Raw genomic sequence first — 23140 nt, 5'->3', positions numbered from 1 at the left:
AGACTGAAAGGAAACTAGAGAAAATTTTTAAAAGTAAAAATAAGAAAAAAAAAGTTATGAAGAGAAAGATCTAAGGAAAAAGAAAAAGAACAACCCACAATACAGGTAAGATGGGCGATCGCTTTGTCAGGTTGAATGAGCCTGAAACCCAGTCATCTCCCTTATGTTCAATTTACAATCAGTCCTCTGCATTGTGCCTTTTCAGAAGCTCTCCAGTTTCTGTCGTCTTTCCTCTGTCTCCAGTACCTCTGTCCTCCCTCCTCAATCTCTCTGCGTCTCTACCTTTAACAGCTTTCACTAGGGTCTTTTTCCTTTTGCCTCATGGGGGCCATGTTCTCCCATCCACTGGTGGTGCGGTATCCGTCGCGCCTTGGGGTTGTGGTCTGTACTTCAGGTTTGTCTGTAGAAGAACTCATAGATGTTGTCACTTGCATATGCTCCTTCCGGTGACTCAGATTTCTCTGTGGATCCTTTTCACCCACCCAAACCTTTTGGTGAAATGTATTCAACCTTTGAAGCTCAGCAGAATCATACACAACTCTGTCCTGCTGCCTTAAGAGAGCCTGTCCAGATCTAGCCGAATATGGATTCTTTTGGGCTCTTGTAACCTGTGCAAAAATGGTACAGTACTGTTGTGCACCGACTTGTTTCCCCCACAAAAGTTACTGTTGAAGACTTAACACTAGTTGCCTGTGAATGTGACCTTATTTGGAAATGGGGTCTTTGCAGGTATAATCAAGTTAAGATGAGGTCATACTGGAGTAAGGTGGGCCCTTAGCCAATGACTGGTGTCCTTACAGGAAAATGACACATCAATTCACAGGAAGAAGACCAAGTGAAGATGGAGGCAGAGACAGGAATGATGCAGTTATAAGGCAAGGAACACTAAGAATTGGCAGAAGCAAATAGAAGCTAGCAAGAGGTGGGGAAGGATTATTCCCTAGAGCCTTGACAGGAGCATGGCCTGCACATCTTGACTTCAGATTTCTGGCCTTCAGAACTATGAGAGAATAAGTATTATTTTAAGCCACCCAATTTCTGGTGATTGGTTACAGCAGCCCTAGGAAACTAATACAAGTACATACCACCCCTGATTTTCAAATATTAATTAATGGTGCAAAGGGTATTGCCATTGCCAGGACCTAGTCCAGTGGCTGAGAAATCAGAGGACTCCATCAACCTGTGGACTAATTTAACCTGTGACAAAGCTTCCTTACTCGAACCTAAGCTTAGTTTCCAGTCTGTCTCAAAAGAAGAGAAGATCTACTCATCCAATAAGTCTTATGTTAACACTCATGCACAAGTAAGGTAAATCCCAGGGCTGTAGTTTTACGTAGTGTCATTAACTACAAGGACACAACTTCCATGGGCACCCCACCCTTCTACTCACTCAGAGGAAGCAAGGCTGTCATGGAGCGGGCGTCGAACTTCACAGATTCTGAGCAGCTATCAGCATCATCCTGGTGATCGGGAAACCTATCCCACGGTTCCATACTTCTAGCAGACATGTGGAAAAAGACATTCGTTACCCATGAAATGTCTAGGGCCCTTGGGCAGAATGTCTCAGGTTGAAATTTATACTTACAGTTCAATTCTAGCAAGGAAACAAGTATCATTAATTACTTAAATTTACATATCCACCGCAATATATTGTACCTACCAAGTTTTAATTTTAACATTAAAGAGAGACCTACCCTACATGGAATCTACTCATGTATCGTTCTATGGACAGATGTGTATCTGTGTTTGTAGATGTGTGTTTTTCGAGAGTGAGAAGTGACATTTCTTTCTTACCTAAAAACAAAACACAAAAAACAACTTTTCTCACGTGACAGAAAACAACTGTTTAGCTGAAAAAAAAAAATTCCCTTAGAGCTAATAGTTGTGCAAAACTTGGAGCAAATATTTCCTGTGATCTTTTATTAGAGGTTCCGGATAGAACAAAGAGTTATGAATGATTTATAGCAAGTATTTCCAGGGATCTTTTATCAGAGCTTCATGAGCCAGGTTTTCTTGGGCCAGGACATCTGTTTATCACTTTAGAGAGACAAAGTCTAGTCACTAGAGTAGGAACCACAGGAAAAAAACGGAATTTTTCTATATTGTTTTCTTTCAGGGCTTCCCTCGTTATAGATTGGTAGCAACACAAGTGTGTCTTTTCAGCTTAAGCACATTTATATTCTGTAACACAACCTATGCCTATGTCTCTTTAAGATGCATCAGAATCATTTGAGAGGCTTGACTGATGGGCCTCACCCCCACAGATTCTGATATTTAAGGTGGGGGACAAGAATTTGCAATTCTGGGGGGCCTGGGTGGCTCAGTCCATTAAGAGTCCGACTTTCTCAGGTCAGGATCTCACAGTTCGTAAGTCTGAGCCCCAGGTAGGCTCTGTGCTGACAGCTCAGAGCCTGGAGCCTGCTTCGGATTCTGTGTCTCCTTCACTCTCTGCCCCTCCCCCACTTGTGTTCCCAAACATTAAAAAAAAAATTAAAACAAAAAAAGAATTTGCAATTCCCACCAGTTTTTTGAATGATGCTGCAGCCACCATTCTGAGGACCACATCTGAAGAACATTTTGCAGGGGAAAAAAAAAAAAATCGCGTGACTTTTTCTTGGAAACAGTTCAGTTCACTTGATTGATAAATTTAGCATAAAGTCAACATCTTCTGATCATTTCTTATTTTCTGTAATGCTGAGTTGGGGATTTAGTACAGCTGAAGTTTTAACTGAGTGCACAGGCATCTCTGGTACACCAAACTCATCTCCTGTCCGGGAAATGGAGGGTTAATCATTCACACGCAAACATTCATGCTGCTCTGGGGAGATTGGCAAGTAAGGATGTGACTTCACTGTCAATATATATTTTTAAGGATTACTCAGGTGATTCTTTGTTTTGCAGTTTGCAATGACACTCCTTGTGTAAGCATCATTCTCTGGATTGGTTGTAGTTCCTGTAAACCCTGATGATTTGACCAAGGACCATCTTTAAATGGTTTGGCCATGGGACAAAGGGTACACAGGTGGAAGGGAAGGCCCTAGATCCTCTTTCATTAGGGCAGAGACAAAAGAAAAAGAAACAGACAATTATCTAGGAAAATTGACCATTATAGAAACCCAAACTGGATAATTCAGATGGAGCCTCTCCTGCTATTTCCCTGGTTTTAATTTATTCTATTATTTGATTGGGAGGATAGCTTTACTTGCCAAGCAAAACAAACACTTTTAAAACCTGAGACGACAAGAAAGCTTAGCTGAATTCATTTTAAAACTATAGTTCAAAGCACTTGGGACTATGTAGCAAAGGTTTTTATCTTTTAACTCAGCTTATAAAGAATGAGCTCAAAAAGTACACATTTATACATACCCTGCCATTTAACTAGAAATCTTGTCCTGTCAGGCTGCTTACTGTCCCCTTGTCCTTGGCCATGACCATGGCTTTGCCCTAATATTTGTGGTACTAGAACTTCATTTTCACTTAAATGCAAAAGAAATATCTCTTATATTACTTGGTCTTCCAGATGGGAATATTTTTGTAAAAAAGATGAAACCTCTTGAATCTGATATATCTCTCTAGACAGTGAGCTACATAAGAGGGGTGACCATGTCTGTTTTCATTCAATATTGAATTAGCAAGAACCTATAGCAACCTATAAGAAAGAACAAATAAATATTTGCTGAATGAATGGTCTAGATTTTTATTTTTTTTTTTTGGTAAGGTGGAAGACTTAAACATATTAGTTTTGTTTTTTTAAACAAGATGGAGATTTGTAGCTATTGAGACCACAAAGATGTGCTTCTGGGGCACCTGGGTGCCTCGGTCAGTTAAGTGATTTCAGCTCAAGTCTTGATATCATGGTTGGAGAGTTCAAGCCCTACATCAGGTTGTGTGCTACAGCACTGAGCCTGCTTGAATCTTCTGTCTCCTTCTCCCTTTGCCCATTCCCCACTCACATGCTCCCTTTCTCGCTCTCAAAAATAAACATTAAAATTTTTTTTAAAAAGAGGTGGGGGTGCCTAGGTGGCTCAGTCCATTGGGTGGCCAGTCATCTTGATTTCGGCTTAGGTCATGATCTCACAGTGTGGGTTCAAGCCCCGCGTTGGACTCTGCACGGACAGTGCGGAGCCTGCTTGGGATTCTCTCTCTCAAAATAAATTAAAATAGATGTGCTTCTTTCAACAGAGAAATTTCTAGTAAAATAGGTTGTGTCCACGATTCAGATTCATTCCCTTCCTTCTCTTTCTTCCTTCCTTTCTTTCTCTCCCCTCACTTCCTTCCTTTCCTGCATTCCTACTCTTTTGATAGCTTTCTTGAACGTGAACCACATCTTAGGGCTGGGTGACTAAGTCATGCTGTTGAGACACTGCCATTCATCCTACTCTTTTCCTTATCAGCACCCATTTTTATTTTGTCAGCTCCAGTAGGCACCTAGCTACGGCCACACCTCATTGTAGTTCTCAAGGGAGGATTATGAGCATCGTGGCTGGGACAAGTCTTCTTTGCAAAAGACCATCTTTGCTGTAGAGGGTGTTTATCATCCCTGGTTGCCACCCTCTCCATGTCAATAATGTTTCCTAGTCCTTATATTATTGCTTCCCCACCGCCCCCCCCAAAACAATTCCAAAAATTTTATCCCTATAACATTTCCAGATACCAATTTGTCTTGGAGAACTGCTCTTCAACATAAATCCCCAATGTGGATAGAAGGTCGGGAACCTTCTCTCTGCAATATTTGCCATGAGTAATCTGACTGTTAACATGTCTTTAATGAAGATTTGTTTTCATGAAAAAAAAAAAAAAACATCTTCATGAACTTCAGCAACAACACAGATTGCTCAAATTGCTTTTTGGAGATAGATATCTCTCAAATCATTCCCTGTTTATGTATACATATACGACAACTCTTAATGTCTATATAAATGCTCTTATAGAAAACGTACACATTTTATTAAAGAGGAAAGAAGGTGGCAAGTCCAGAATGATAATTTACTGATCTAAGTTTGCCCTCAATAAAGCAGGATGAATTATTTTTATCCATATACTTGTTTAGAAGTGCCACATGTTCTTTCAACTAAATTTGTAATTTAGAACCCATAGGCTTAAAGGACTTTTCTTCGGAGAAAGAAAAAAATTCCACTTTTTTTTTTTTTTTTAAGTGGCTCTAGAATGCTAGATGCTACACCATGAAAACAAACAAAAAAAAGATATTAGGATATTTTCTTTTTTTATTTATTTTCTTTTTTTGAGAGAAAGAGAATATGAGTGAGCAGGGGAGAGGGGCAGAAGGAGAGAGAGATGGTCTCAAGCAGGCTCTACTCAGCACAGTGAGCCGGATGAGGGAATCGAGTTGGACGCTTAATGGACTGAGCCACCCTAGGTGCCTCTAGGATATCTTCAATCAATGACCTTAAGGCAGAAATACCTATTCCCCACGCTCCTCCCCCCCAAAATACCTATCGCTTCATGTAGGCCAGTCCAACAAATTCTTATTTTGTGTCTTTATATCAAGCACTGTGCAAAGCACTAATATGCCAAGATCAACGTGCATAGAATATTCACAACCACTAAAGTTCTTATGCATTAATATGGAAGAGTAAAATCTTTAGAAGTAATATTCTGACAGTGATACACACACACACACACACACACACACACAGCATAGACGCAGTCCAAAAAGGAGTCATTAATTCGTCATCAAGTGGGTGGTCAAGGTGAGAACACAGAAAAGATGATGCCTTTATCCAAGTTTTGATAAGTGAGCAGGAATTAGAAGAATATCCCAGGGATGGCAAATCTATTAAAGGGCACAAGGGCATGGACGGCATTGAGACTTGAGTGGATCAGCATCACAGAAGCAGCAGTTCTGGACAGCTGAGCAGACGAGCCTAGAGAAGCATGTGGCTGGGGTAATTCTATTCATCAATTTCTTCTTTAATTTTGTTGATTGCATAAATTTATCTGGCTTTCACAACTTACCCAAAATATATTATTGAGGAAGTACCTATACAAATTAAGTAAAAAATTATTCTTTGCGTTGGCAGTTGTGATCTGGTTTACATTACAAGTGATAAAATATACACCACCCATTAAATATCTTATTTATCTCCCTTTCATACTGAAATAGAGCTGAGGCTCAATTTTGTTTTTCTTTAGGCCTCTAACCTTTCATCTACCTTTTATGGACTTATGCAGATGACATTGTACAAGTTATTGTATTTCAAAGTATAGTTTCTTTGAGTCGATATTTTAAAACCTTGAAAAAGAAAATCCTCTAAGATGTATCTACAAGTAGACTAGTCTAAGTGACCATATGTGGGCTACATAAAACCCCTGAGAGGTACGGGGGCCGGGGGGGCGGGCTGGAAGGGAGATGAACACTCAAATCTGTGGAGTAGAATGGTGAGTGAAAATACTCCCCTCTGGCTACTCCTGTGCACCATGGGAAATTCTGTTTGTTTTCCAGGACAGTGTATGAGAGATGGTGGTTAATCTTGAACTGTATGAAACACTGGCATAGGCTTTTCCAGAAAAAAAATGTTAAAAAGCTGCTTAGGCTAATCATAGATGGTGCCGTCATAGGACTGCTGGTATTTTCTATTGTTACTTTCTTTTGTTCTTAGACTCCATACTCTTTCCAAGAATCTCATCCACTCCTGTGGCTTAGACTATTATCTGCATACTGACCAAGCCAGTATATTCAGCTCAGATCTCAAGTCTCAGAATCATATTTTTAAAAATAATACAACTGATCACAATGGTATATTTTCCACATTAACCTAAGTTTTCTTTTTTCTAGAATTCTTTATGTTGGCATATCATCCATTCATATTACCTGTTATTATAATTATTTATTACCTTCTATTCATTGTGTACTGGGACATACATGATGCAGTTGGACATATGGGTATATATATTGATAATATGGAGGTGCTAGCAAAGCATGATAACCTAAACCAAAAGTTAGGGCTTTATTCCAGATTACTGTTACCCACAGGACCCATATCTGACTGTAAAACAACTTCTGACTTCCCTGGAGCCATTCCTTCGTCTCTACCTCAATTCTTCGATTTCAGCTCATTTTTTATCTACCCCAGCCTTGCATCTTGGATAGTAGCAATGGGGTGGGCAATTAAGTGGAGAATCCAAGAGGCATTAGAAAAGAGGAGGAAATTAAAAGAATTGATGAACAAGCACAAGAATGTAGCACTTAAAGAATGGGACAAAAAAAAAATCAGAGGAGAAAATATCTTTCAGGAAAAAAAAATGTGAGGGACATAAAGTTGACAACCAACAGGTTGAGTGGGCAAGTAAAGGAAGAAAAGCAAGTATTTTTGCCAAGAATCTTTGACATCACGGTAAAAAAAAAAAAAAAAAAAAAAAAAAAAAAAAAAAGCAAGTCAGAGTCATGGAAAATAAAAAAAAGAATTTCAAGACGTAAAAGGACATCCATAACCTGCCACGTGGAATTTGAGCTGTTTTGGTTGTATGGTAGAGCCAGAAGCAGACTTGAGAAATCCAAAAGGAGTAATGAGTACAAATGAAAGGTGTTAAGTGTACATCAGAAATCTGGCCACAGCCAAGCTTTTCTGTTGAGAAGGGACAACTGAAGAATGAAGGCGCTAAGACCGTACACTGAGGGGAGTTTTACTTTCCCTGCTCACTCCTCATCTCCCAACCTATCCCCTCTTTATCTCCTAGAAATATCTAGCCCGGAACTGTCTAGACGTGTATACGCAACAGCCTAATAACGTCACTACTTGGATTTCTAGTATGACCCGAACCTAGAGGTCTTCCTTGTCCCCCACCTTCTCTTAGCCTCCCATCCAATCTACCATCACATCTTGTCAGTTTGTTTTCAAATCCTCGGCAGAAACTGACCGCTTCTTATCACCTCTGCTACAACCATCCTTGCTCAAGCTTCATGATCCTGCTCACCTGGACTGTTTTAATAGCTCCCTAACTGGTAAGGTTTACTCATCCGCTCCAAACTTGTGAACCCCTTCGCATCTTGCTCAGGTCCTGACTAAAACCTCACTGTTTCATACCTTTCTTGAGCATCACATTGAAAATGATAACCTACCTCTTTCACTTCCTCTTCTCCTTCCTGGCTGGATTCCCGTCCTTCCCCGCCCCCCTTTTTTTATTCTTTATTTATTTTGGGAAAGAGCACATGTGTGCATACACAAGTAGGGGAGCAGAGGAGGGAGAGGGAGGGAGAGGGAGGGAGAGGGAGAAAGAGAGAGAGAATATGAATCCCAAGCAGGCTCCTCACCACCCACACAGAGCCCAATGCAGAGCCCAACACAGGGCCCGATTCTACAAACCAAACTGTGAGATCATGACCTGAGCCAAAATCAAGACTCACTCAACCGACTGAGCCACCCAGGCACCCTGCTGCCCAAATTTATCACCGACTAACATGCCATACGTTTTCCTTATTTATCTTGTCTATTGTCTGTCTCCTTTCACCACAGATCCAGGATTCAGGAGTTTTTCTCTCTTTGGTTTAATAAACTAAGTTCCTGCCATTTCGCACATATATAAATGCATTATAAGGAACTGCATAAATAAATGAAATAAAGAATTTTTTGCAAGATGATTAGTTTTCATATTTGGGGTTATTCCTCAAAATAAGTTCATACTTCACTCATGTGGAAGTTTTAAAAGTTCTTCTGTTATACATTGGGAAATGAAAGGTTCTTCTCTGAATTGTGCATAAGAAACTGAAACAAAAATTTTCACCTCCAACGTTCTCACTTTACCTTCAAATCATTTATTAGACTTGCCAGATTACTTTAGTTCTTTACTCTGATTATTATCATTGTAATTTTTTTGGACATGTTAGAGAACATACTCATGTAAAGTTTTGTCAGTAGCCGGTGAACAATTCAAACAATTCAAATGTGTCTTTAAATGTCATTTCCTATGTTAAGAGAAAAAGTAAACTGACTAAAGTTGCAATTCCTACCAAATGTCAATGCACTGAAAAAGGGTTGTGAAATCTTTTGAGTTTGTATAATCTATTAAAAGCATGTTCTCATGAGAAGTGAAACACATCTCTGCAATATCAGCTTTTTATAAAGTCAGGAAAAGTTTACAGAAGCTACAATAGGAAAACCATAATGAAAGTGTTTCAATGTTAATCTATTTGGAAACATACCCTTCAGTTTTTCCTGTGTTTATTTTAAAAATATTAAAACAATATGAAAGATACATTGGGTCAAATAAAAGAAGATTGCTAATCCTATCATCTGATAAGGGCTTAATATTCAATGTATGTAAAGAACTCATACAGCTCAACACCAAAAACAAAAACAAACCACGAAAACAAAAACCAGCTGCATTCGAAAATGGGTGGAGGAACTGAATAAACATTTTTCTAAAGAAGACATACAGATGAGCAACGAACATATGAGAATAATCTCAACATCACTCATTATTAGGAAAATGCAAACCAAAACCACAGTGAGTGTATCACCTCATACTTGTCAGGGTGACGAGTATCAAAAAGATAACAAATGACAAGTGGTGGCAAGGACGTGGAGACAAGGGAACCCTCGTACACTGTTGGTGGGAATGTAAATTGGTTCAAACAATGTGGAAAAAGTACGGGGTTTCCTCAAAAAATCAAAAATATAAATATCATATAATCCAGCAATTCCACTTCTAGGTATTTATCTGAAGAAAATAAGAACACTAACTCGAAAGGATATATGCACCACTTTATTAGAGTATTATTTTTTAAGTCTGTTTATTTTTGAGAGAGAGAGAGAGAGAGAGAGAGAGAGAGCAAGCAGGGGAGGGGCAGAGAAAGAGGGAGAGAGAGAGAATCCCAAGCAGGCTCTGCACTGTCAGTGCAGAGCCCCATGGGAGGCTTGAACTCACAAACTGTGAAACCATGACCTGGGTTGAAACCAAGAGTCAGCTGCTTAACCGACTGAGCCACCCAGGAGCCCCCATTGTAGTATTATTTATAATAGCCAACATATGGAAGCAACCTAAGTGTCCATCAATAGATAAATGGATAAAGAAGACATGCTTAAGATATATATATGATGATTACTCAGCCATAAAAAATGAAATATTACCATTTGTGACAGCCTAAGATAGGCCTAGAGGATATTATACTAATTGAAATAAGTCAGACAAAGACAACTACCATAATTACACAAAACAGGTAAACAAACAAAGCAAAACAAAACAGAAACGAACTCATAAATACAGAGAACAAACCAGTAGTAGCCAGAGGGGACATGAATAGGGGGTTTGGGCAAAACAGGTGAAGGGGATTAAGAGGTACAAACTTCCAGTAGAAAATAACTAAGTAAGGGGCACCTGGGTGGCTCAGTTGGTTAAGCGATCGACTTCAGTTCAGGTCATGATCTCACATCGGGCTCTGTATTGACAGCTCAGAGCCTGGAGCCTGCTTTGGATTCTGTATCTCTCTCTCTCCCCGCCCCTTCCAGGCTCACGTTCACTCTCTCGCTCTCTCGCTCTCAAAAATAAACATTTAAAAAAATAAAATAAAAGAACTAAGTAACTAGAGATGTAAAGCACAGCATTGGGAATACAGTCATTATTAACACTGTAATAATTTTGTATGGTGACAGACGGTAACTAGACTTATGGTGATCACTTTGTAATGTACATAAATGCCAAATCATTATAGTGTATACCTGATGAATACAATATCATATGTCAACTAACTATACCTATACTTCAATTAAAAAATGGTCACCTCATCACCTTAATATAAGAAAAAATACCTTCATATGTAGCCATGTTATATAGTTAATATCACAGTGTATATTACCATCTGGTCTCACACATTTCCCTTAAAATCTTATCAGTATTTTTATACTTCAAATTATTTTTTTCAAATTAAACAGATGGGCCAAATAATAACTCATCAAATGTATGTATCTTATTTATATACCTATTTACCTATAATGTAACTTAAAAAAATTTTTCCCTTTGGGCGCCTGGGTGGCGCAGTCGGTTAAGCGTCCGACTTCAGCCAGGTCACGATCTCGCGGTCCGTGAGTTCGAGCCCCGCGTCAGGCTCTGGGCTGATGGCTCGGAGCCTGGAGCCTGTTTCCGGTTCTGTGTCTCCCTCTCTCTCTGCCCCTCCCCCGTTCATGCTATGTCTCTCTCTGTCCCAAAAATAAATAAAAAACGTTGAAAAAAAAAAATTTAAAAAAAAAAAAAATTTTTCCCTTCTCTTTGGAGGGCAATGTTTCACTAATATAGATGATGATATTACAAATATTTGCATAATTTAGCTTTGTTCTTTTTATTAAAAAAAGTTTTTTTTAATGTTTATTTAGTTTTTAGAGAGAGGGAGACAGAACGTGAGTGGCAGAGAAGAAGAGACAGAGGGAGATGAAAAATCGGAAACAGGCTCCAGGCTCTGAGCTGTCAGCACAGAGCCCGTTGCGGGGCTAGAACTCACGAACCACGAGATCATGATCTGAGCTGAAGTCAGACACTTAACTGACTGAGCCGCTCAGGTGCCCCTTTTGTTTCTTTAGGATAATTCAGCATATGTTGCACTACCAGATCAAAGAAAAACTATTTAAACTTTTTGGTATCTATTGCCTGACAACTCTTTAAAAAGATCATAGGAATGATTGAATGAATCAATGAATGAATGAGTAAAGGTTATACAAATTCACAAAGATTCCAGTCATAGAGGAACATGGCAGTTTTTAGGCAAATTTACCATTATTCAGTAATAATATTTTAGAATCACTTAGATTTTGATAGGCATTAAATGATACCTCAAAGTGGCTTTTATTTGTTTTACCTATTAGTGTGGAGATTTTTTCAAGTAATTATTGTTTATTTTTCTTCTCGGGTTTTTTATTTTTCTTATCAATTGCTTATACATCCCTAGTAGGAGTTTCTTTATGTAGATATGAATAAAGTCTTCATATGTAACATATATTTAATGTATATTCTTTCTTCTACGAGTGTTCCTTATTCAGATTTAGCATCAAACTCTTAATTTCATCTTTAAGATTCAGGGTAAATAATAACTCTGTAGCCTTATTATTTAAAAACAAAAAGTTGGGTGTTGTATGAACAGTCAAAAGTATATACGAATGAAAACAGAGTTAATAGGTTTCCAAGCGCTCTACACTTAGGGAATATATCCATAAAAGGGATTAAGGCCTGGATGGACATATCCATATCGTGCCTGATGCTACTGACACCCAACCTTGGCAGTGAATTCATCCTTGAATTGGAAGTCTAGGTCTGAATATTGGCTGTGCCATTTCCTAGCCATGTGACCTTTGGCAAATATTTTAATTGGATGTTTTTATATCTGTAAAAAGGATTAAAGTGTCGGTTTAAGAATTATGAACACTTAAAATATTTTTTATACATTTCCTGGTACACAGGTAATATCCATACATAATCACTTTTAAATACCATTTTTGCTTTTTAATATGGACTTTTCTTCTTTTACCTTCGTAGTATCTCCATGAGACACACGGTATTTTCTCCATTTTACGAGGTTAGGAAACTAAGACCTAAAATGTTTAAGTGACTAGTTAATGTTACACGACTAGGAAGTAGGGAGGTTTGGATTTGAAGACAGGCACTGTCTTAGAGAGTATTACCTCCTAAATGCTGCATAAAACATTTACAACCTCAGTTCTGTGACTTTTCTATCACTATTCTCACATGGCCAGTGAGAATGCTAACCCCCATTTTGTGCTGTGTAAATCTTACCCGTTCTTCAAGAAGAACCTAAATTCACACATCTCCATGAAGATCTTTGCAAATCCTTTCCCCCTAAGTGATTTTGGCCTCTCCTACCTCACCATAGTAGTTATCCACAGCACTCTTACAGCTACTTAAGGTGCTCAAATCATATTATACCTATTTGCCTTAGATCATGGACTTCCCGGAGATAGATTATATTTTTCTGATCCCTTCCCTACATATAGTTCAGTAAAGTGCTTATAGTAAATATCCGACCAATATTTGTTATATAAGCAAAAACAGCTAATAATATTAGGTTAAAGCCAAAAGTATTATAAGAAAAGGAAATGAGACCAATTAAAATATCCTCAATCCCATTTTGAATAAAGTCAACAACTCTTAAACAAAATATGGACAATTACATGCCAAAAATTTCTTGCTAGTTTAGCCTACAAAGTATTTAATATATTTCATATATATTTATGTACACACACATTTTTTGTTCCCAGAAAACCTAGCAGAAATCTTTTTTTAAAATCACTGAAACAACCAGACAAGATAATTAGTGATTAGGATAAAAAATTCTATAAAAAATCAATTATATATGTATGTGTGTGCATGTATATATGTGTATACATATACACACACACACATACATATATACACACACGTTTATACATGTCACCTATCTCACACACACACACACACACACACACACACACAGTAGACACATACAATCAACAGAAACAATTTTGGAAAAACATTAAAATAAACTTCTTTTACCGTTTGTCCTAAAGACGGCAGCACTGATTTATCCACTTCCCTCTCTTTACAATTGAGACCTAAAATCTTTATCACATAGTATTTCAGCATCTGGTCCATGAAGAAAGGAAATGACACATTGGTGTGTTGAAAATTTTTCTTAACAATGCATTTCAATAGTACTCTCATCAGTGCACAAGTTTGCAAAATCTAAATTTGTAAGATAACTCATTCCTCTTCCCATTTAGGACATTACAAAAGAAAAGAGAAGTAAAAGGAAAAAGAAACAAGGGTTATGGTTAACAGGATACATGATGTGTGGCAGATTAATTTTTCCCTTTCTATAAAATACGTATGCCTTCTATAACATTATCACTATTATTTTTGTTTAATCTCACTGTCTTCTATTAATTCTAATTATCTCCTCTTTCATATTCTACATGAGGGAAGACTCCATGTTTAAGTAATTTTTATTTCGCCCTCTTTCCTGTAACTCTCACCTCGAGCTTCAAACACAAAACATAGGAGGGAAGGAATATGGACACCTTACTAAGTAAAAGTAATCGTCCAATAATGCTCACTTCAGCTCTATCTATAGTGATGTTAACATTATTTATAGATCTCTTTTGAGCACCTAACAAGTTGTTGATTTCCCCAGGAGTGCAGTGAAGCAAAGAGGTCTCACACATGGGTTCCAGGAAAAAAACTGCCTTCACCTTCCACCGCCCTGTCAGCATTTCTGCTATGCATCTCACTTAATCACAAATCCCAGTAGAACACACATAAAAGCATACACCATTCCATTAATGAATTAATTTTTAGATCTAATTCCTCTGGGGGAGAGTGCTTCTTTATGTTTCATGGAAACTTCTTGGTGCTCCCAACAGGGAGGGATCACACTTCCTAACAAAAGACCGCCAAAACGGCCTTGCCATGATGCCCGTGGACACCAAAGAACTCTAGCTCAGAAGGCAACAGGCCTGGTGGAAAGAATGCAGGTGTAGGAACAGTACACGGTGTTTGGGAGACAGAAATGAACAGTGTCACACAGCCATTCTTAAAGGCTAACAGTAATCGTAACAGAGACATTTAATCAAGCAGCAAAGCCACTTAGCCAGGTAGCTTTAGACAAGAAGTTAGGATCACAGACACGGATGGTGGTTAGGCTACTCCTTAACCACGTTAGTTTAAATTTATCACCAAATTCTTAGGGAAGAAGAACTGGAGGTGAACATCAGAACTCACTCTACTTCCTTTATAATCATTTGTAAATACATCATTTTATAGAATATGGTCCTTTCGGCATCTTTAAAAAATCTGCAGTTTAAGAACTCCTTTGTATATTGTTAAATTTATGTGCCCCTGTCAACACTATGTGATTAGAAGTCAGACTCTGGGAATAGCAGGCTAAGATCAACTTTCCAAAATTCTATGCTAATGAGATTTATTTCTGTCAGAGTGGACTGTATTTCTGGGATGTCTCTATAATATTGATATGTATGCATTTTTACTGCCATAATGCTAACCACTTCTCTATTTGATTCCTTCCACCATCTTCAGCCAGACTCTCTGTGTTTGTATATATACATACACGCAAATATATATATATATATATATGTACATATATATATACACACGTACACATATGACCCTTGAACAAAATGGCTTTGAATAAAATGGGTTCCTTCATACATGGATTTTTTTTCAATAAATGAGGTATAGTACTATAAATGTATCTTTCTTCCTTATGATTTTAATATTTCCTTTGTTCTAGCTTACTTTATTGCCAGAATACAGTATATAATACATATAACATACAAAATATGTGTTAATCAACTGTTTATGTTATTGCTGAGTCTTTGGTCAACAGTAGGCTATTAGTGATTAAGTGTTGGGGGAGTCAAAACTTATATGTAGATTTTCAAGTGGGGGGGGTTTGGAAAGTCGGTGCCCCTAACCCCTACATCATTTAAGGGTGAACTATATATATGCATATATTAATCTTATACTATATTACATATTCGCTATTAGGGCTTACTCTATGTATGATGTCTCCTCAGAGGATCAGGTGGAAAATGTTCAGGTCAAGCTAATGATTGACGGAAAGAACAGAAGGAATGTCCAGGAGTCAGGCTTAACATGCATCGTTCCATCTGATTCCGCAGTAACTTTGTCAGGTGGTTTTCCCAATTAAGAAATTGGGCCTTAGAGATATTAAGTAAACCTGTGAAGATCACAGAACTATGAGTCACCTGAGCTGGTATTTAAACCCAATTAAGTCTGATTTCAAAACTAGGCAAAATAGACATTTTTCTCTTCATTTTCTCGGTGTATGTAATATCAGGGGTCTTTATCCCAAATGTTATATGGAAAATAAACCACAAACATGGGTCCACACCAGACCATCTACATAGTGGCTTTACTATCAGCTGGGGGTTGCTTATGAACATACGTATCTAGTGTGAAGGCTATATAACATTAAGCCAATATTCAAAGTTTTACAATTAAATAGAAAAAATGACTTAAGTCTCATGAGCCCAAGCTATACCACAGATTTATGTGATCAATTTGCAAATATATTATTTTTTTCTTATTCAGAACCCAAAGCAGTGATTTAAATACAATAATGTTGCAATGGACACATCTCTCCATGTGAATATAACGCATTTATAGAACTATCATACCTCATCCAAACGGATATTGAAAACTTTCATTCCAGCAGACTTTTGTTTGATGATTATAAACAGAAAAAAAAAAAAACCCTTGATGTTATCAGTAACATTTTAAATAACTTTATATAAACAGAAATTTTCTACAGAAGTACTCATTAAAGTTAAAATGGACTAAGTGTGGTATCAGAACTGAACGGTATCTTCTTTCTATTAAATCTAATAAAAATGTTTTGGTTCAACCACACCATCTTAAAGTCCTATTATTGGTTAAAGTTTTAGGATATTTGCAGGAATTTTAATTTAATTTACAAGTGCACCATATTTCCATAGCTGGTTAGGAGCTATACACCCATGCAATTTAGGTCTAAATTTCTGTTTCTGTTTTAACATAAAATTACAATAAAACAATATATCAACACTCAGTGAGGTGGAGGGACCAATATATTTACTTTTCTTTGAGAATGCACTTTACCACACTGTTCGTTTTTAAGGGTGGGCATGATAGTCTTCTAGGTCCAGCCTCAATATCCAAAGAGCTTCGAATGCAGGTCCCTACACCAAGGAAGAAGCCAAACGAACTGAAAATCAATGACTTTTCACGGAGCCCTCAGAGGATTGAGGTCCTGGGGCAAACTCCCACCCACATTTTAGAGAGGTAAATACAGAAACTCGCAGCTTACCTGGAGCAGAGGCCGCTGGATCCAACAATAGTGAGGACACTTAAGTGGCAATTTTGACAAACTGTTGGGAGGACTAGTGAGGGCTGGTGTCAGAGGCTCCTGGGGCTGCGGTCTTAGTGGACCTCTGCAATTCTCTGGGCTTTGCCTCCAAGAACGCCCCTCAGGTTCTGAGAATGCAGAGCCAAGGAGAATCACCTGGTGCCTCAGGCAGAGGGAGTGGGGGAAAAGTAACCATTTTAAAACACACCCAGAAGCATTCTCCACAATAAAGGCTTTATTAGAAACTTATCTCACCTGGGAAGGCTGAAGGGCAATTACCCAACTCCAGCTTCTTCCGGTCCATTTTAAGGGGGAGGAGGGGAGCTAAGAAACCAAGTTATCAACATGGTTTGGGCCTGGGATTTAGTCCTGGATTACGGAACACTTCCCTCCCCCCTACCTCACCACCCAGCGACGTGGCTCCCCTATGATAATAGTGAATTATGGCTGAAAGAACTTCAAAGTTCTTTTTAAAGGGAAGTTTGTAGGGAAAGATAGCTACAGATGCGGCAAATACTCGGCCCAACCAAATTCCTATCCAGGTCATCCTAAAAGCTCACACTACCAGGCCTATTAGCCTCGGTTCCTGTTACATGATATATCATCTCTAACTTTCAACACAAAATTAAAAGACAGGCTAAAAGTCAAGAAAGTGCATGCCAGGTCCTAAAAGTCACACAGTCCTTGGGTAGTTAGGGAAGTGGAGGGGGTAGAGTGTGCACAAAATACTAGTGACTAATTTCCTGGCCATCTCAGCTGTCTCCCCAATGCAACATTAACAAGTCACCCTTTCCTCGTGATTCATGTCTTAATGACACAGAGATATCGGCTAAGAAAACAAGTAAATGTGAGCTTATTTTTAAGTGATATTTTAAAAACACAAATGCACATTGCCTGGGGTTTAGGGAAGCGTGGCTTCAGAATTAAAGTGGCAAACCCATGCGATTTAAATAGGTTTAAAAGTGGTAAAAGTGTTGGGTGCCTAAGTGGTCCAGTCAGTTGCGCCTCCAACTCTTGATTTTGGCTCAGGTTATGATCCCAGGATCGTGGGATCAAACCTCGCTTTGGGCTTCATGCTTAGTGGGGAGACTGCTGAGGAGTCTCTCCTTATGCCCTGCGCTCGCGCGCTCTCTCCAAAATGGAAAAAAAAAAAAAAAAAAAAAAAAAAGTGGTGGAGGTGTCAACTTAAGCCTGAGCAAAGTTCATTAAACAAATTCTTACCCAGAAGTCTCCTGGCATTGTCGAGATGTGAGCCCACACACTCTACGAGAGAACAGGATTTGTACCTTAGCCAAGGGAATTATAGCAAGGTGGATACTTACTGTATAGCAATTTCTCATGTTCCATAGCCTGTTTTTAGAGTGAAACATTTCCAATTTAAAATGCAGAACTTAAAGACTGTTCACAAATATTTCTAGGGGCATCCGGCTAGTGACAGAACACAAACAAGCGTCTATATTCTCTGATGTTCTTTCCACTGTACCACAAAGGTCCTTCACTTTTGTGAACACACATAATTGCTTTTCTATACATCTTCATTTTCTTCCATTATATCTTCAGACGCTATTGCTGATGATTTCCAGAAGTGCTTCCAAAGCGCTTCTGCTCTTTTGCTGTTTGATCTCCCCACAACATGGCTGCCAAAGAATGAAGATCCCTTTGTCTTTCACCTTTCACATCTCTTGAGAGCACCACAAACCCTAGCCAGGAGCCATATGGGGAAGGTGATTCTAAGCAGTGTAGTTTCTGGCATCTCCTCTGGGGCACAGAGAAGACAGTAACAATGGGGAGGGGGTCATGCGTGGTAGTGTAGTGTCACAAGGCAAAAACAACACTGCGGACCCACTTAGTCTGACTACACCTACCATCCGAAAAAGGAGGAGAAGCTGAATTGCTCAAAAGAAAGAACTTCACAGGGGAGATTGTGCATTCAAATGACCGAGGAAGATAAGAACAGGAAAAACATCAAAAACGAGGCAAGGCCAATGTGGGTGGGGTGAAAAAAATCGGAAGGTGGCAAGCAAGGTTCCAGATTGGGCAGAGAGTTAGGAAGGAGGCCAGCGGGTGGAGGAGGTTTTCTTTATCTTAAGAGCAGTAGAAAGATATTCATTTTGTGGTGGGATGAATAAGACACATTTGGATTTTGAAAATTGCCTCTGCCACGTGGAGAACAACTTGAAAGTGGGAAGTTCGAGCACATGTCGACAAGTTAGAAAGTTAGTGCAAAAGTTCAGGGGAAGGTGATGACAGCTTGGACGTGTTGGTGTCAGTGGTGACGGGGAGGAGTAGACAGAGATATATTAAAAGGCAAATGTAATGGGACTTGATAATGGACTTGATGGTGAGAGATGGTGGGCCTGAGCTTTTCTCATGTACAACTACAAACCCACTCCCCTATTTTCCCCAAGAGCCTATCCTTCTTATACGGAAACAAATGGCTTCTTTGACCTCTGGCTTTTGATGAGGTTGGGCAGGTGGGCAGCTGGGCAGATTTGTGAAAGAACGGAGTTAGTTAGCTCTTCATATTAATGGTCCAGAAATGAAATAAATATTGATTGTCTAGGAATGTTGAGTGGCCTCTTAAGGAGCTACATGACCTACATAAGCAGAAAACTTCTTAGTCTGCTAGGCATAAACCTAGGGATTTTGATGTCTTAGCCAGCTCAACAACTATGATAGTTAACAAAAGTCCACTACTTTTTAAACAATGGGTCCCTTGAGAAACAATCCAGAAACCTGGTCATAGGACTTGGGGTAAGCAGAATAATGGCCTCCCCCGGAAAGATATCCACATCCTAATTCCAGGAACAATGTTATATTACAGGGTAAATGGGAATTAAGATTGCTAATTAGCTGACCTTCAAATGAGACGAATCTGGATTATCTGAGTGGGTTTAGTGTGATAAGCAGGATCCTTAAAAGTAGAGAAGGGAAGCAGAAGAAGAAAATCAGAGAAAGTGTTGTAATGGTGGAAGAATGGCCAGAAAGACACAGGGTTGCTGGCTTTGATAATGGAGGCAGAAGGTCTTGGGCTAAAGACTGGGGGTGCCCCCTAGCAGTTAAAAAAGGCCAGGGTATATGGGTGCCTGGGTGGCTTAGTTGGTTAAGCCTCTGACTCTTGATTTGAGCTCAGGTTGTGATCTTACAGTCATGAAATCGAGCCCTGCATTGGGCTCTGCACTGACAGCACAGAGCCTGCTTGAGATTCGCCTCTGTCTCTCTTTCTCTCTGCCCTTCCACAGTGCACTCTCTCTCAAATAAATAAAATAAACCTTTTTTTTTTTTTTAAAGGCAAGGTCATAAATTTTCCCCTAACGTGTCCAGAAAATAATGCAGCCCTGCTGGCAGTGTGGTTTTAGCCCACATTGCCGTTTAGCCCATTTAGACATTAAAATCCCTAGGTTTCTGCCTAGCAGACTAAGAAGTTTTCTGCTTATGTAGGTCATGTAGCTCCTTAAGAGGCCACTCAACATTCCTAGACTATCAATATTTATTTCATTTCTGGACCATTAATATGAAGAGCTAACTAACTCTCCTTTCTTTCACACAACCATTTTGGACATCTAACCTATAGAACTGTAAGAAAATAAATCTGCATTCTTTTGAGCCACTAAGTTTGTGTCTGTTATTCCAACAGTAGAAAACGAATACACGACTGTGTTAGTTTGCTAAGATTGCCATAACAAAAGACCACACTGGGTGGCTTAAACAGTAGAAATTTACTTCTCACAGTTCTAGAGGCTGAAGTCTAAGATCAAGTGTTGGTAGGTTTGATTTCTCCTGAGGTCTCTCTACTTTTGGTTCTTTTTCACATGGTCATCCCTTGGTGCTTACACTGCCCTTGATATCTCTTTAAGTGTTCAAGTTTCCATTAGTCATGTTGGATCTTTAACTTAAAAAGGCCTTAAAAAGGCCTCTTTTTGGGGCGCCTGGGTGGCTCAGTCGGTTAAGCGGCCGACTTCAGTTCAGGTCACGATCTCGCGGTCCGTGAGTTCGAGCCCCACGTCGGGCTCTGGGCTGACGGCTCAGAGCCTGGAGCCTGTTTCAGATTCTGTGTCTCCCTCTCTCTGACCCTCCCCCGTTCATGCTTTGTCTCTTTCTGTCTCAAAAATAAATAAACGTTAAAAAAAAATTAAAAAAAAAAAAAAAAAAAGGCCTCTTTTTAACTTAATTACCTCTTTCGAGGATCTATCTCCAACTATAGTCACATTCTCAGGTATGAGGGCTTAGGGCTTCAATTTATGAATTTTAGGAGAACACAATTCAGTTAATAACGACAACTATATCATAAACCTCCCCTGATGCCCTCTCCAGAGGGTCCTGAAGCAATATACTAAGGTGACTTACCAGAGCTTGTTAAATAGAGGCTCAGAATTCATGCCACTTTGTGTGCCTATGGACTGTCGTGACCCAAGTTCATCTCATAGTAGATACTATAGGACTACAGATCTACCCTGTGGTTATTTCCTCAGACACAAAATGTGTATTGAAAATAGATACATTAAACATTTGGCAGAATCCACATATTATTCATCTGTGGGGTAAAAACTCTCATGGCAGGAAGGGTCAAATAGAACCCTTAGAGACTTCTCCCTTTCCACCAGGATGGTAATCCAAAAGCCATTCCAGACCCTTGGGAAGACTAGTGAGATCAGGGCACAATCAAATATTAACACTGCAAAGCAGTGATCTCGGGAGAATGACATGTGAATGAAATTTTCAGAATGAGCAAGGGCATGAAAACATTCATTTCCCATGTAAATGTCCACTAGAGGGCATCCACCATGGTGGTCCAATGATCTGGTTAACAAGATGACTTTCTTTGGTGAAAGTCAATCAGCTTTTTCTTCCAGTCACTGTATACACAAAGTAATGCAACAGAGATGGAAGTGACTCATGGGCTGAACAACATGAGCTTTCTCTCATCGGGGCTGCTCTGGATACTGCTGCTGCTGGGTTTTTGGTATGTCAACAGCAGATGCAAACACTGAAGCATCATGATATGACCCAACCAGTCATGTGAGGGCACCTTGATCACACTGGATCTCTTCCAGAGAGGAATGTCCAATCTCACTGGGATAAACACTTGTTTAGGATGTGGAGTTTCCTCTCCTGCTTTCAGCATCTCTCTCAGTACCAAGTCAGCAGATACACTGGATCCCTTATTCCACACTAATGTATGCCACACAATATTGCTTCTGACCAAGGAGCATATTTTATGAATGGTTCCAAGTTTAAAGGCTTCAGGAATGAGCTCTGATTGGCTAAGTTTGGTGAGGAGCCTGCTGCTAGACCAATCACTCTTGTCTAAAGGTGGGGTTTTGTAAGACGATCTCTCACAAAAAAATGGATGGTTGGATTGGGAGAAGGAATATGTCTCAGGTGTGTTAGTAGAGGGGACACTTCAGCAGTAATGTTCTGTGCTCCTAAGTTTCATATTAATCTGTCACTTGACTTTTCATCTCTTTGTCCTATTTTCCAAACAGAATAAATAAAGGCATGCATATTCTCAATGTATTTTAAAGTGTTAATAATATGTCACATTTATACATTCTTTAGGGCATAAATTGTTACTATCCCTTTATTTATTTAATTAATTTATTTATTTTTGGTCTCACACATAATAGGCCCTAATACTTTTTTTGCATGGAAAAAAAAAATGAAAGCACACAGTTTATCGCATTTCCTTCTTTATAATGTCTTTATATTCTGGACAGAATAATATAAGCCTAGCTTAAAACTGAGGAAACAAAGTCTAAGAGAAGGTACTGCTTTAGGAACAATCACGAGGAAGGTAAAGGATTCAGTCTCAATCAGAATAACTGATGATTCTTTGCCACATTGTATTATCTGTAAATATGATAATGATAATCTATGTGGGCCACTGTCTTCTGACAAAATGGCATTAAAGAACCTTTCCATATTTGTAAATTCCCCACTGTGAGTGTCTTTTCAACAGGTAGGCTTCCCCAACCAGGCAAGCTCCAAGGCTCTCTCTCCCTGTCTCTTGATCACTAGGGTGTATGCTGTGAGGTAGGCCGGGGCAAGACTGAACCCTGCCTGGGTTTGGAGTCTTGAGAAAATACGACAAAGATGTTAGGATAGGTAAGAAACAATCCATGGCAGTGGAAGGACTGAGGGTCTAGAGGAAGATTTGTTATCACGAATCCCGTGTTGGTAGTGCTATCAGCATCGTCCTTAACTCAAAGAGGCTTGGATTTGTGTGCTTAAGTCTTTGCTTTGTGCCCTTTTCTCAAGCTGAATTCTCTAGCCTTC

At 39.1% G+C, this 23140-nt stretch overlaps 1 protein-coding gene across 2 annotated transcripts in view; it reads right to left on the bottom strand.

Annotated features, from left to right (window-relative positions):
• Positions 1-13659, bottom strand: part of MSR1 (macrophage scavenger receptor 1) — an 81903-nt gene extending 68244 nt beyond the window's left edge. For both annotated transcript variants that reach the window (XM_058720105.1, XM_058720107.1), the window contains exons 1-2: positions 13495-13659; positions 1391-1497 (exon numbers count right to left, since the gene is read on the bottom strand). In XM_058720105.1, coding sequence (XP_058576088.1) covers positions 1391-1493 — 103 coding nt within the window. In that variant the 5' untranslated portion in view covers positions 1494-1497; positions 13495-13659. The remainder of the gene's footprint in view (positions 1-1390; positions 1498-13494) is intronic.
• Between the last annotated feature and the right edge of the window lie 9481 nt (positions 13660-23140).

This window comes from Neofelis nebulosa, chromosome 3 (genome assembly GCF_028018385.1).
Source record: "Neofelis nebulosa isolate mNeoNeb1 chromosome 3, mNeoNeb1.pri, whole genome shotgun sequence".
In the NCBI taxonomy this organism is placed as follows: Eukaryota; Metazoa; Chordata; class Mammalia; order Carnivora; family Felidae; genus Neofelis; species Neofelis nebulosa.
Note: the sequence above shows the minus strand (reverse complement) of the source record. Positions and strands in the feature narration are given on the sequence as shown.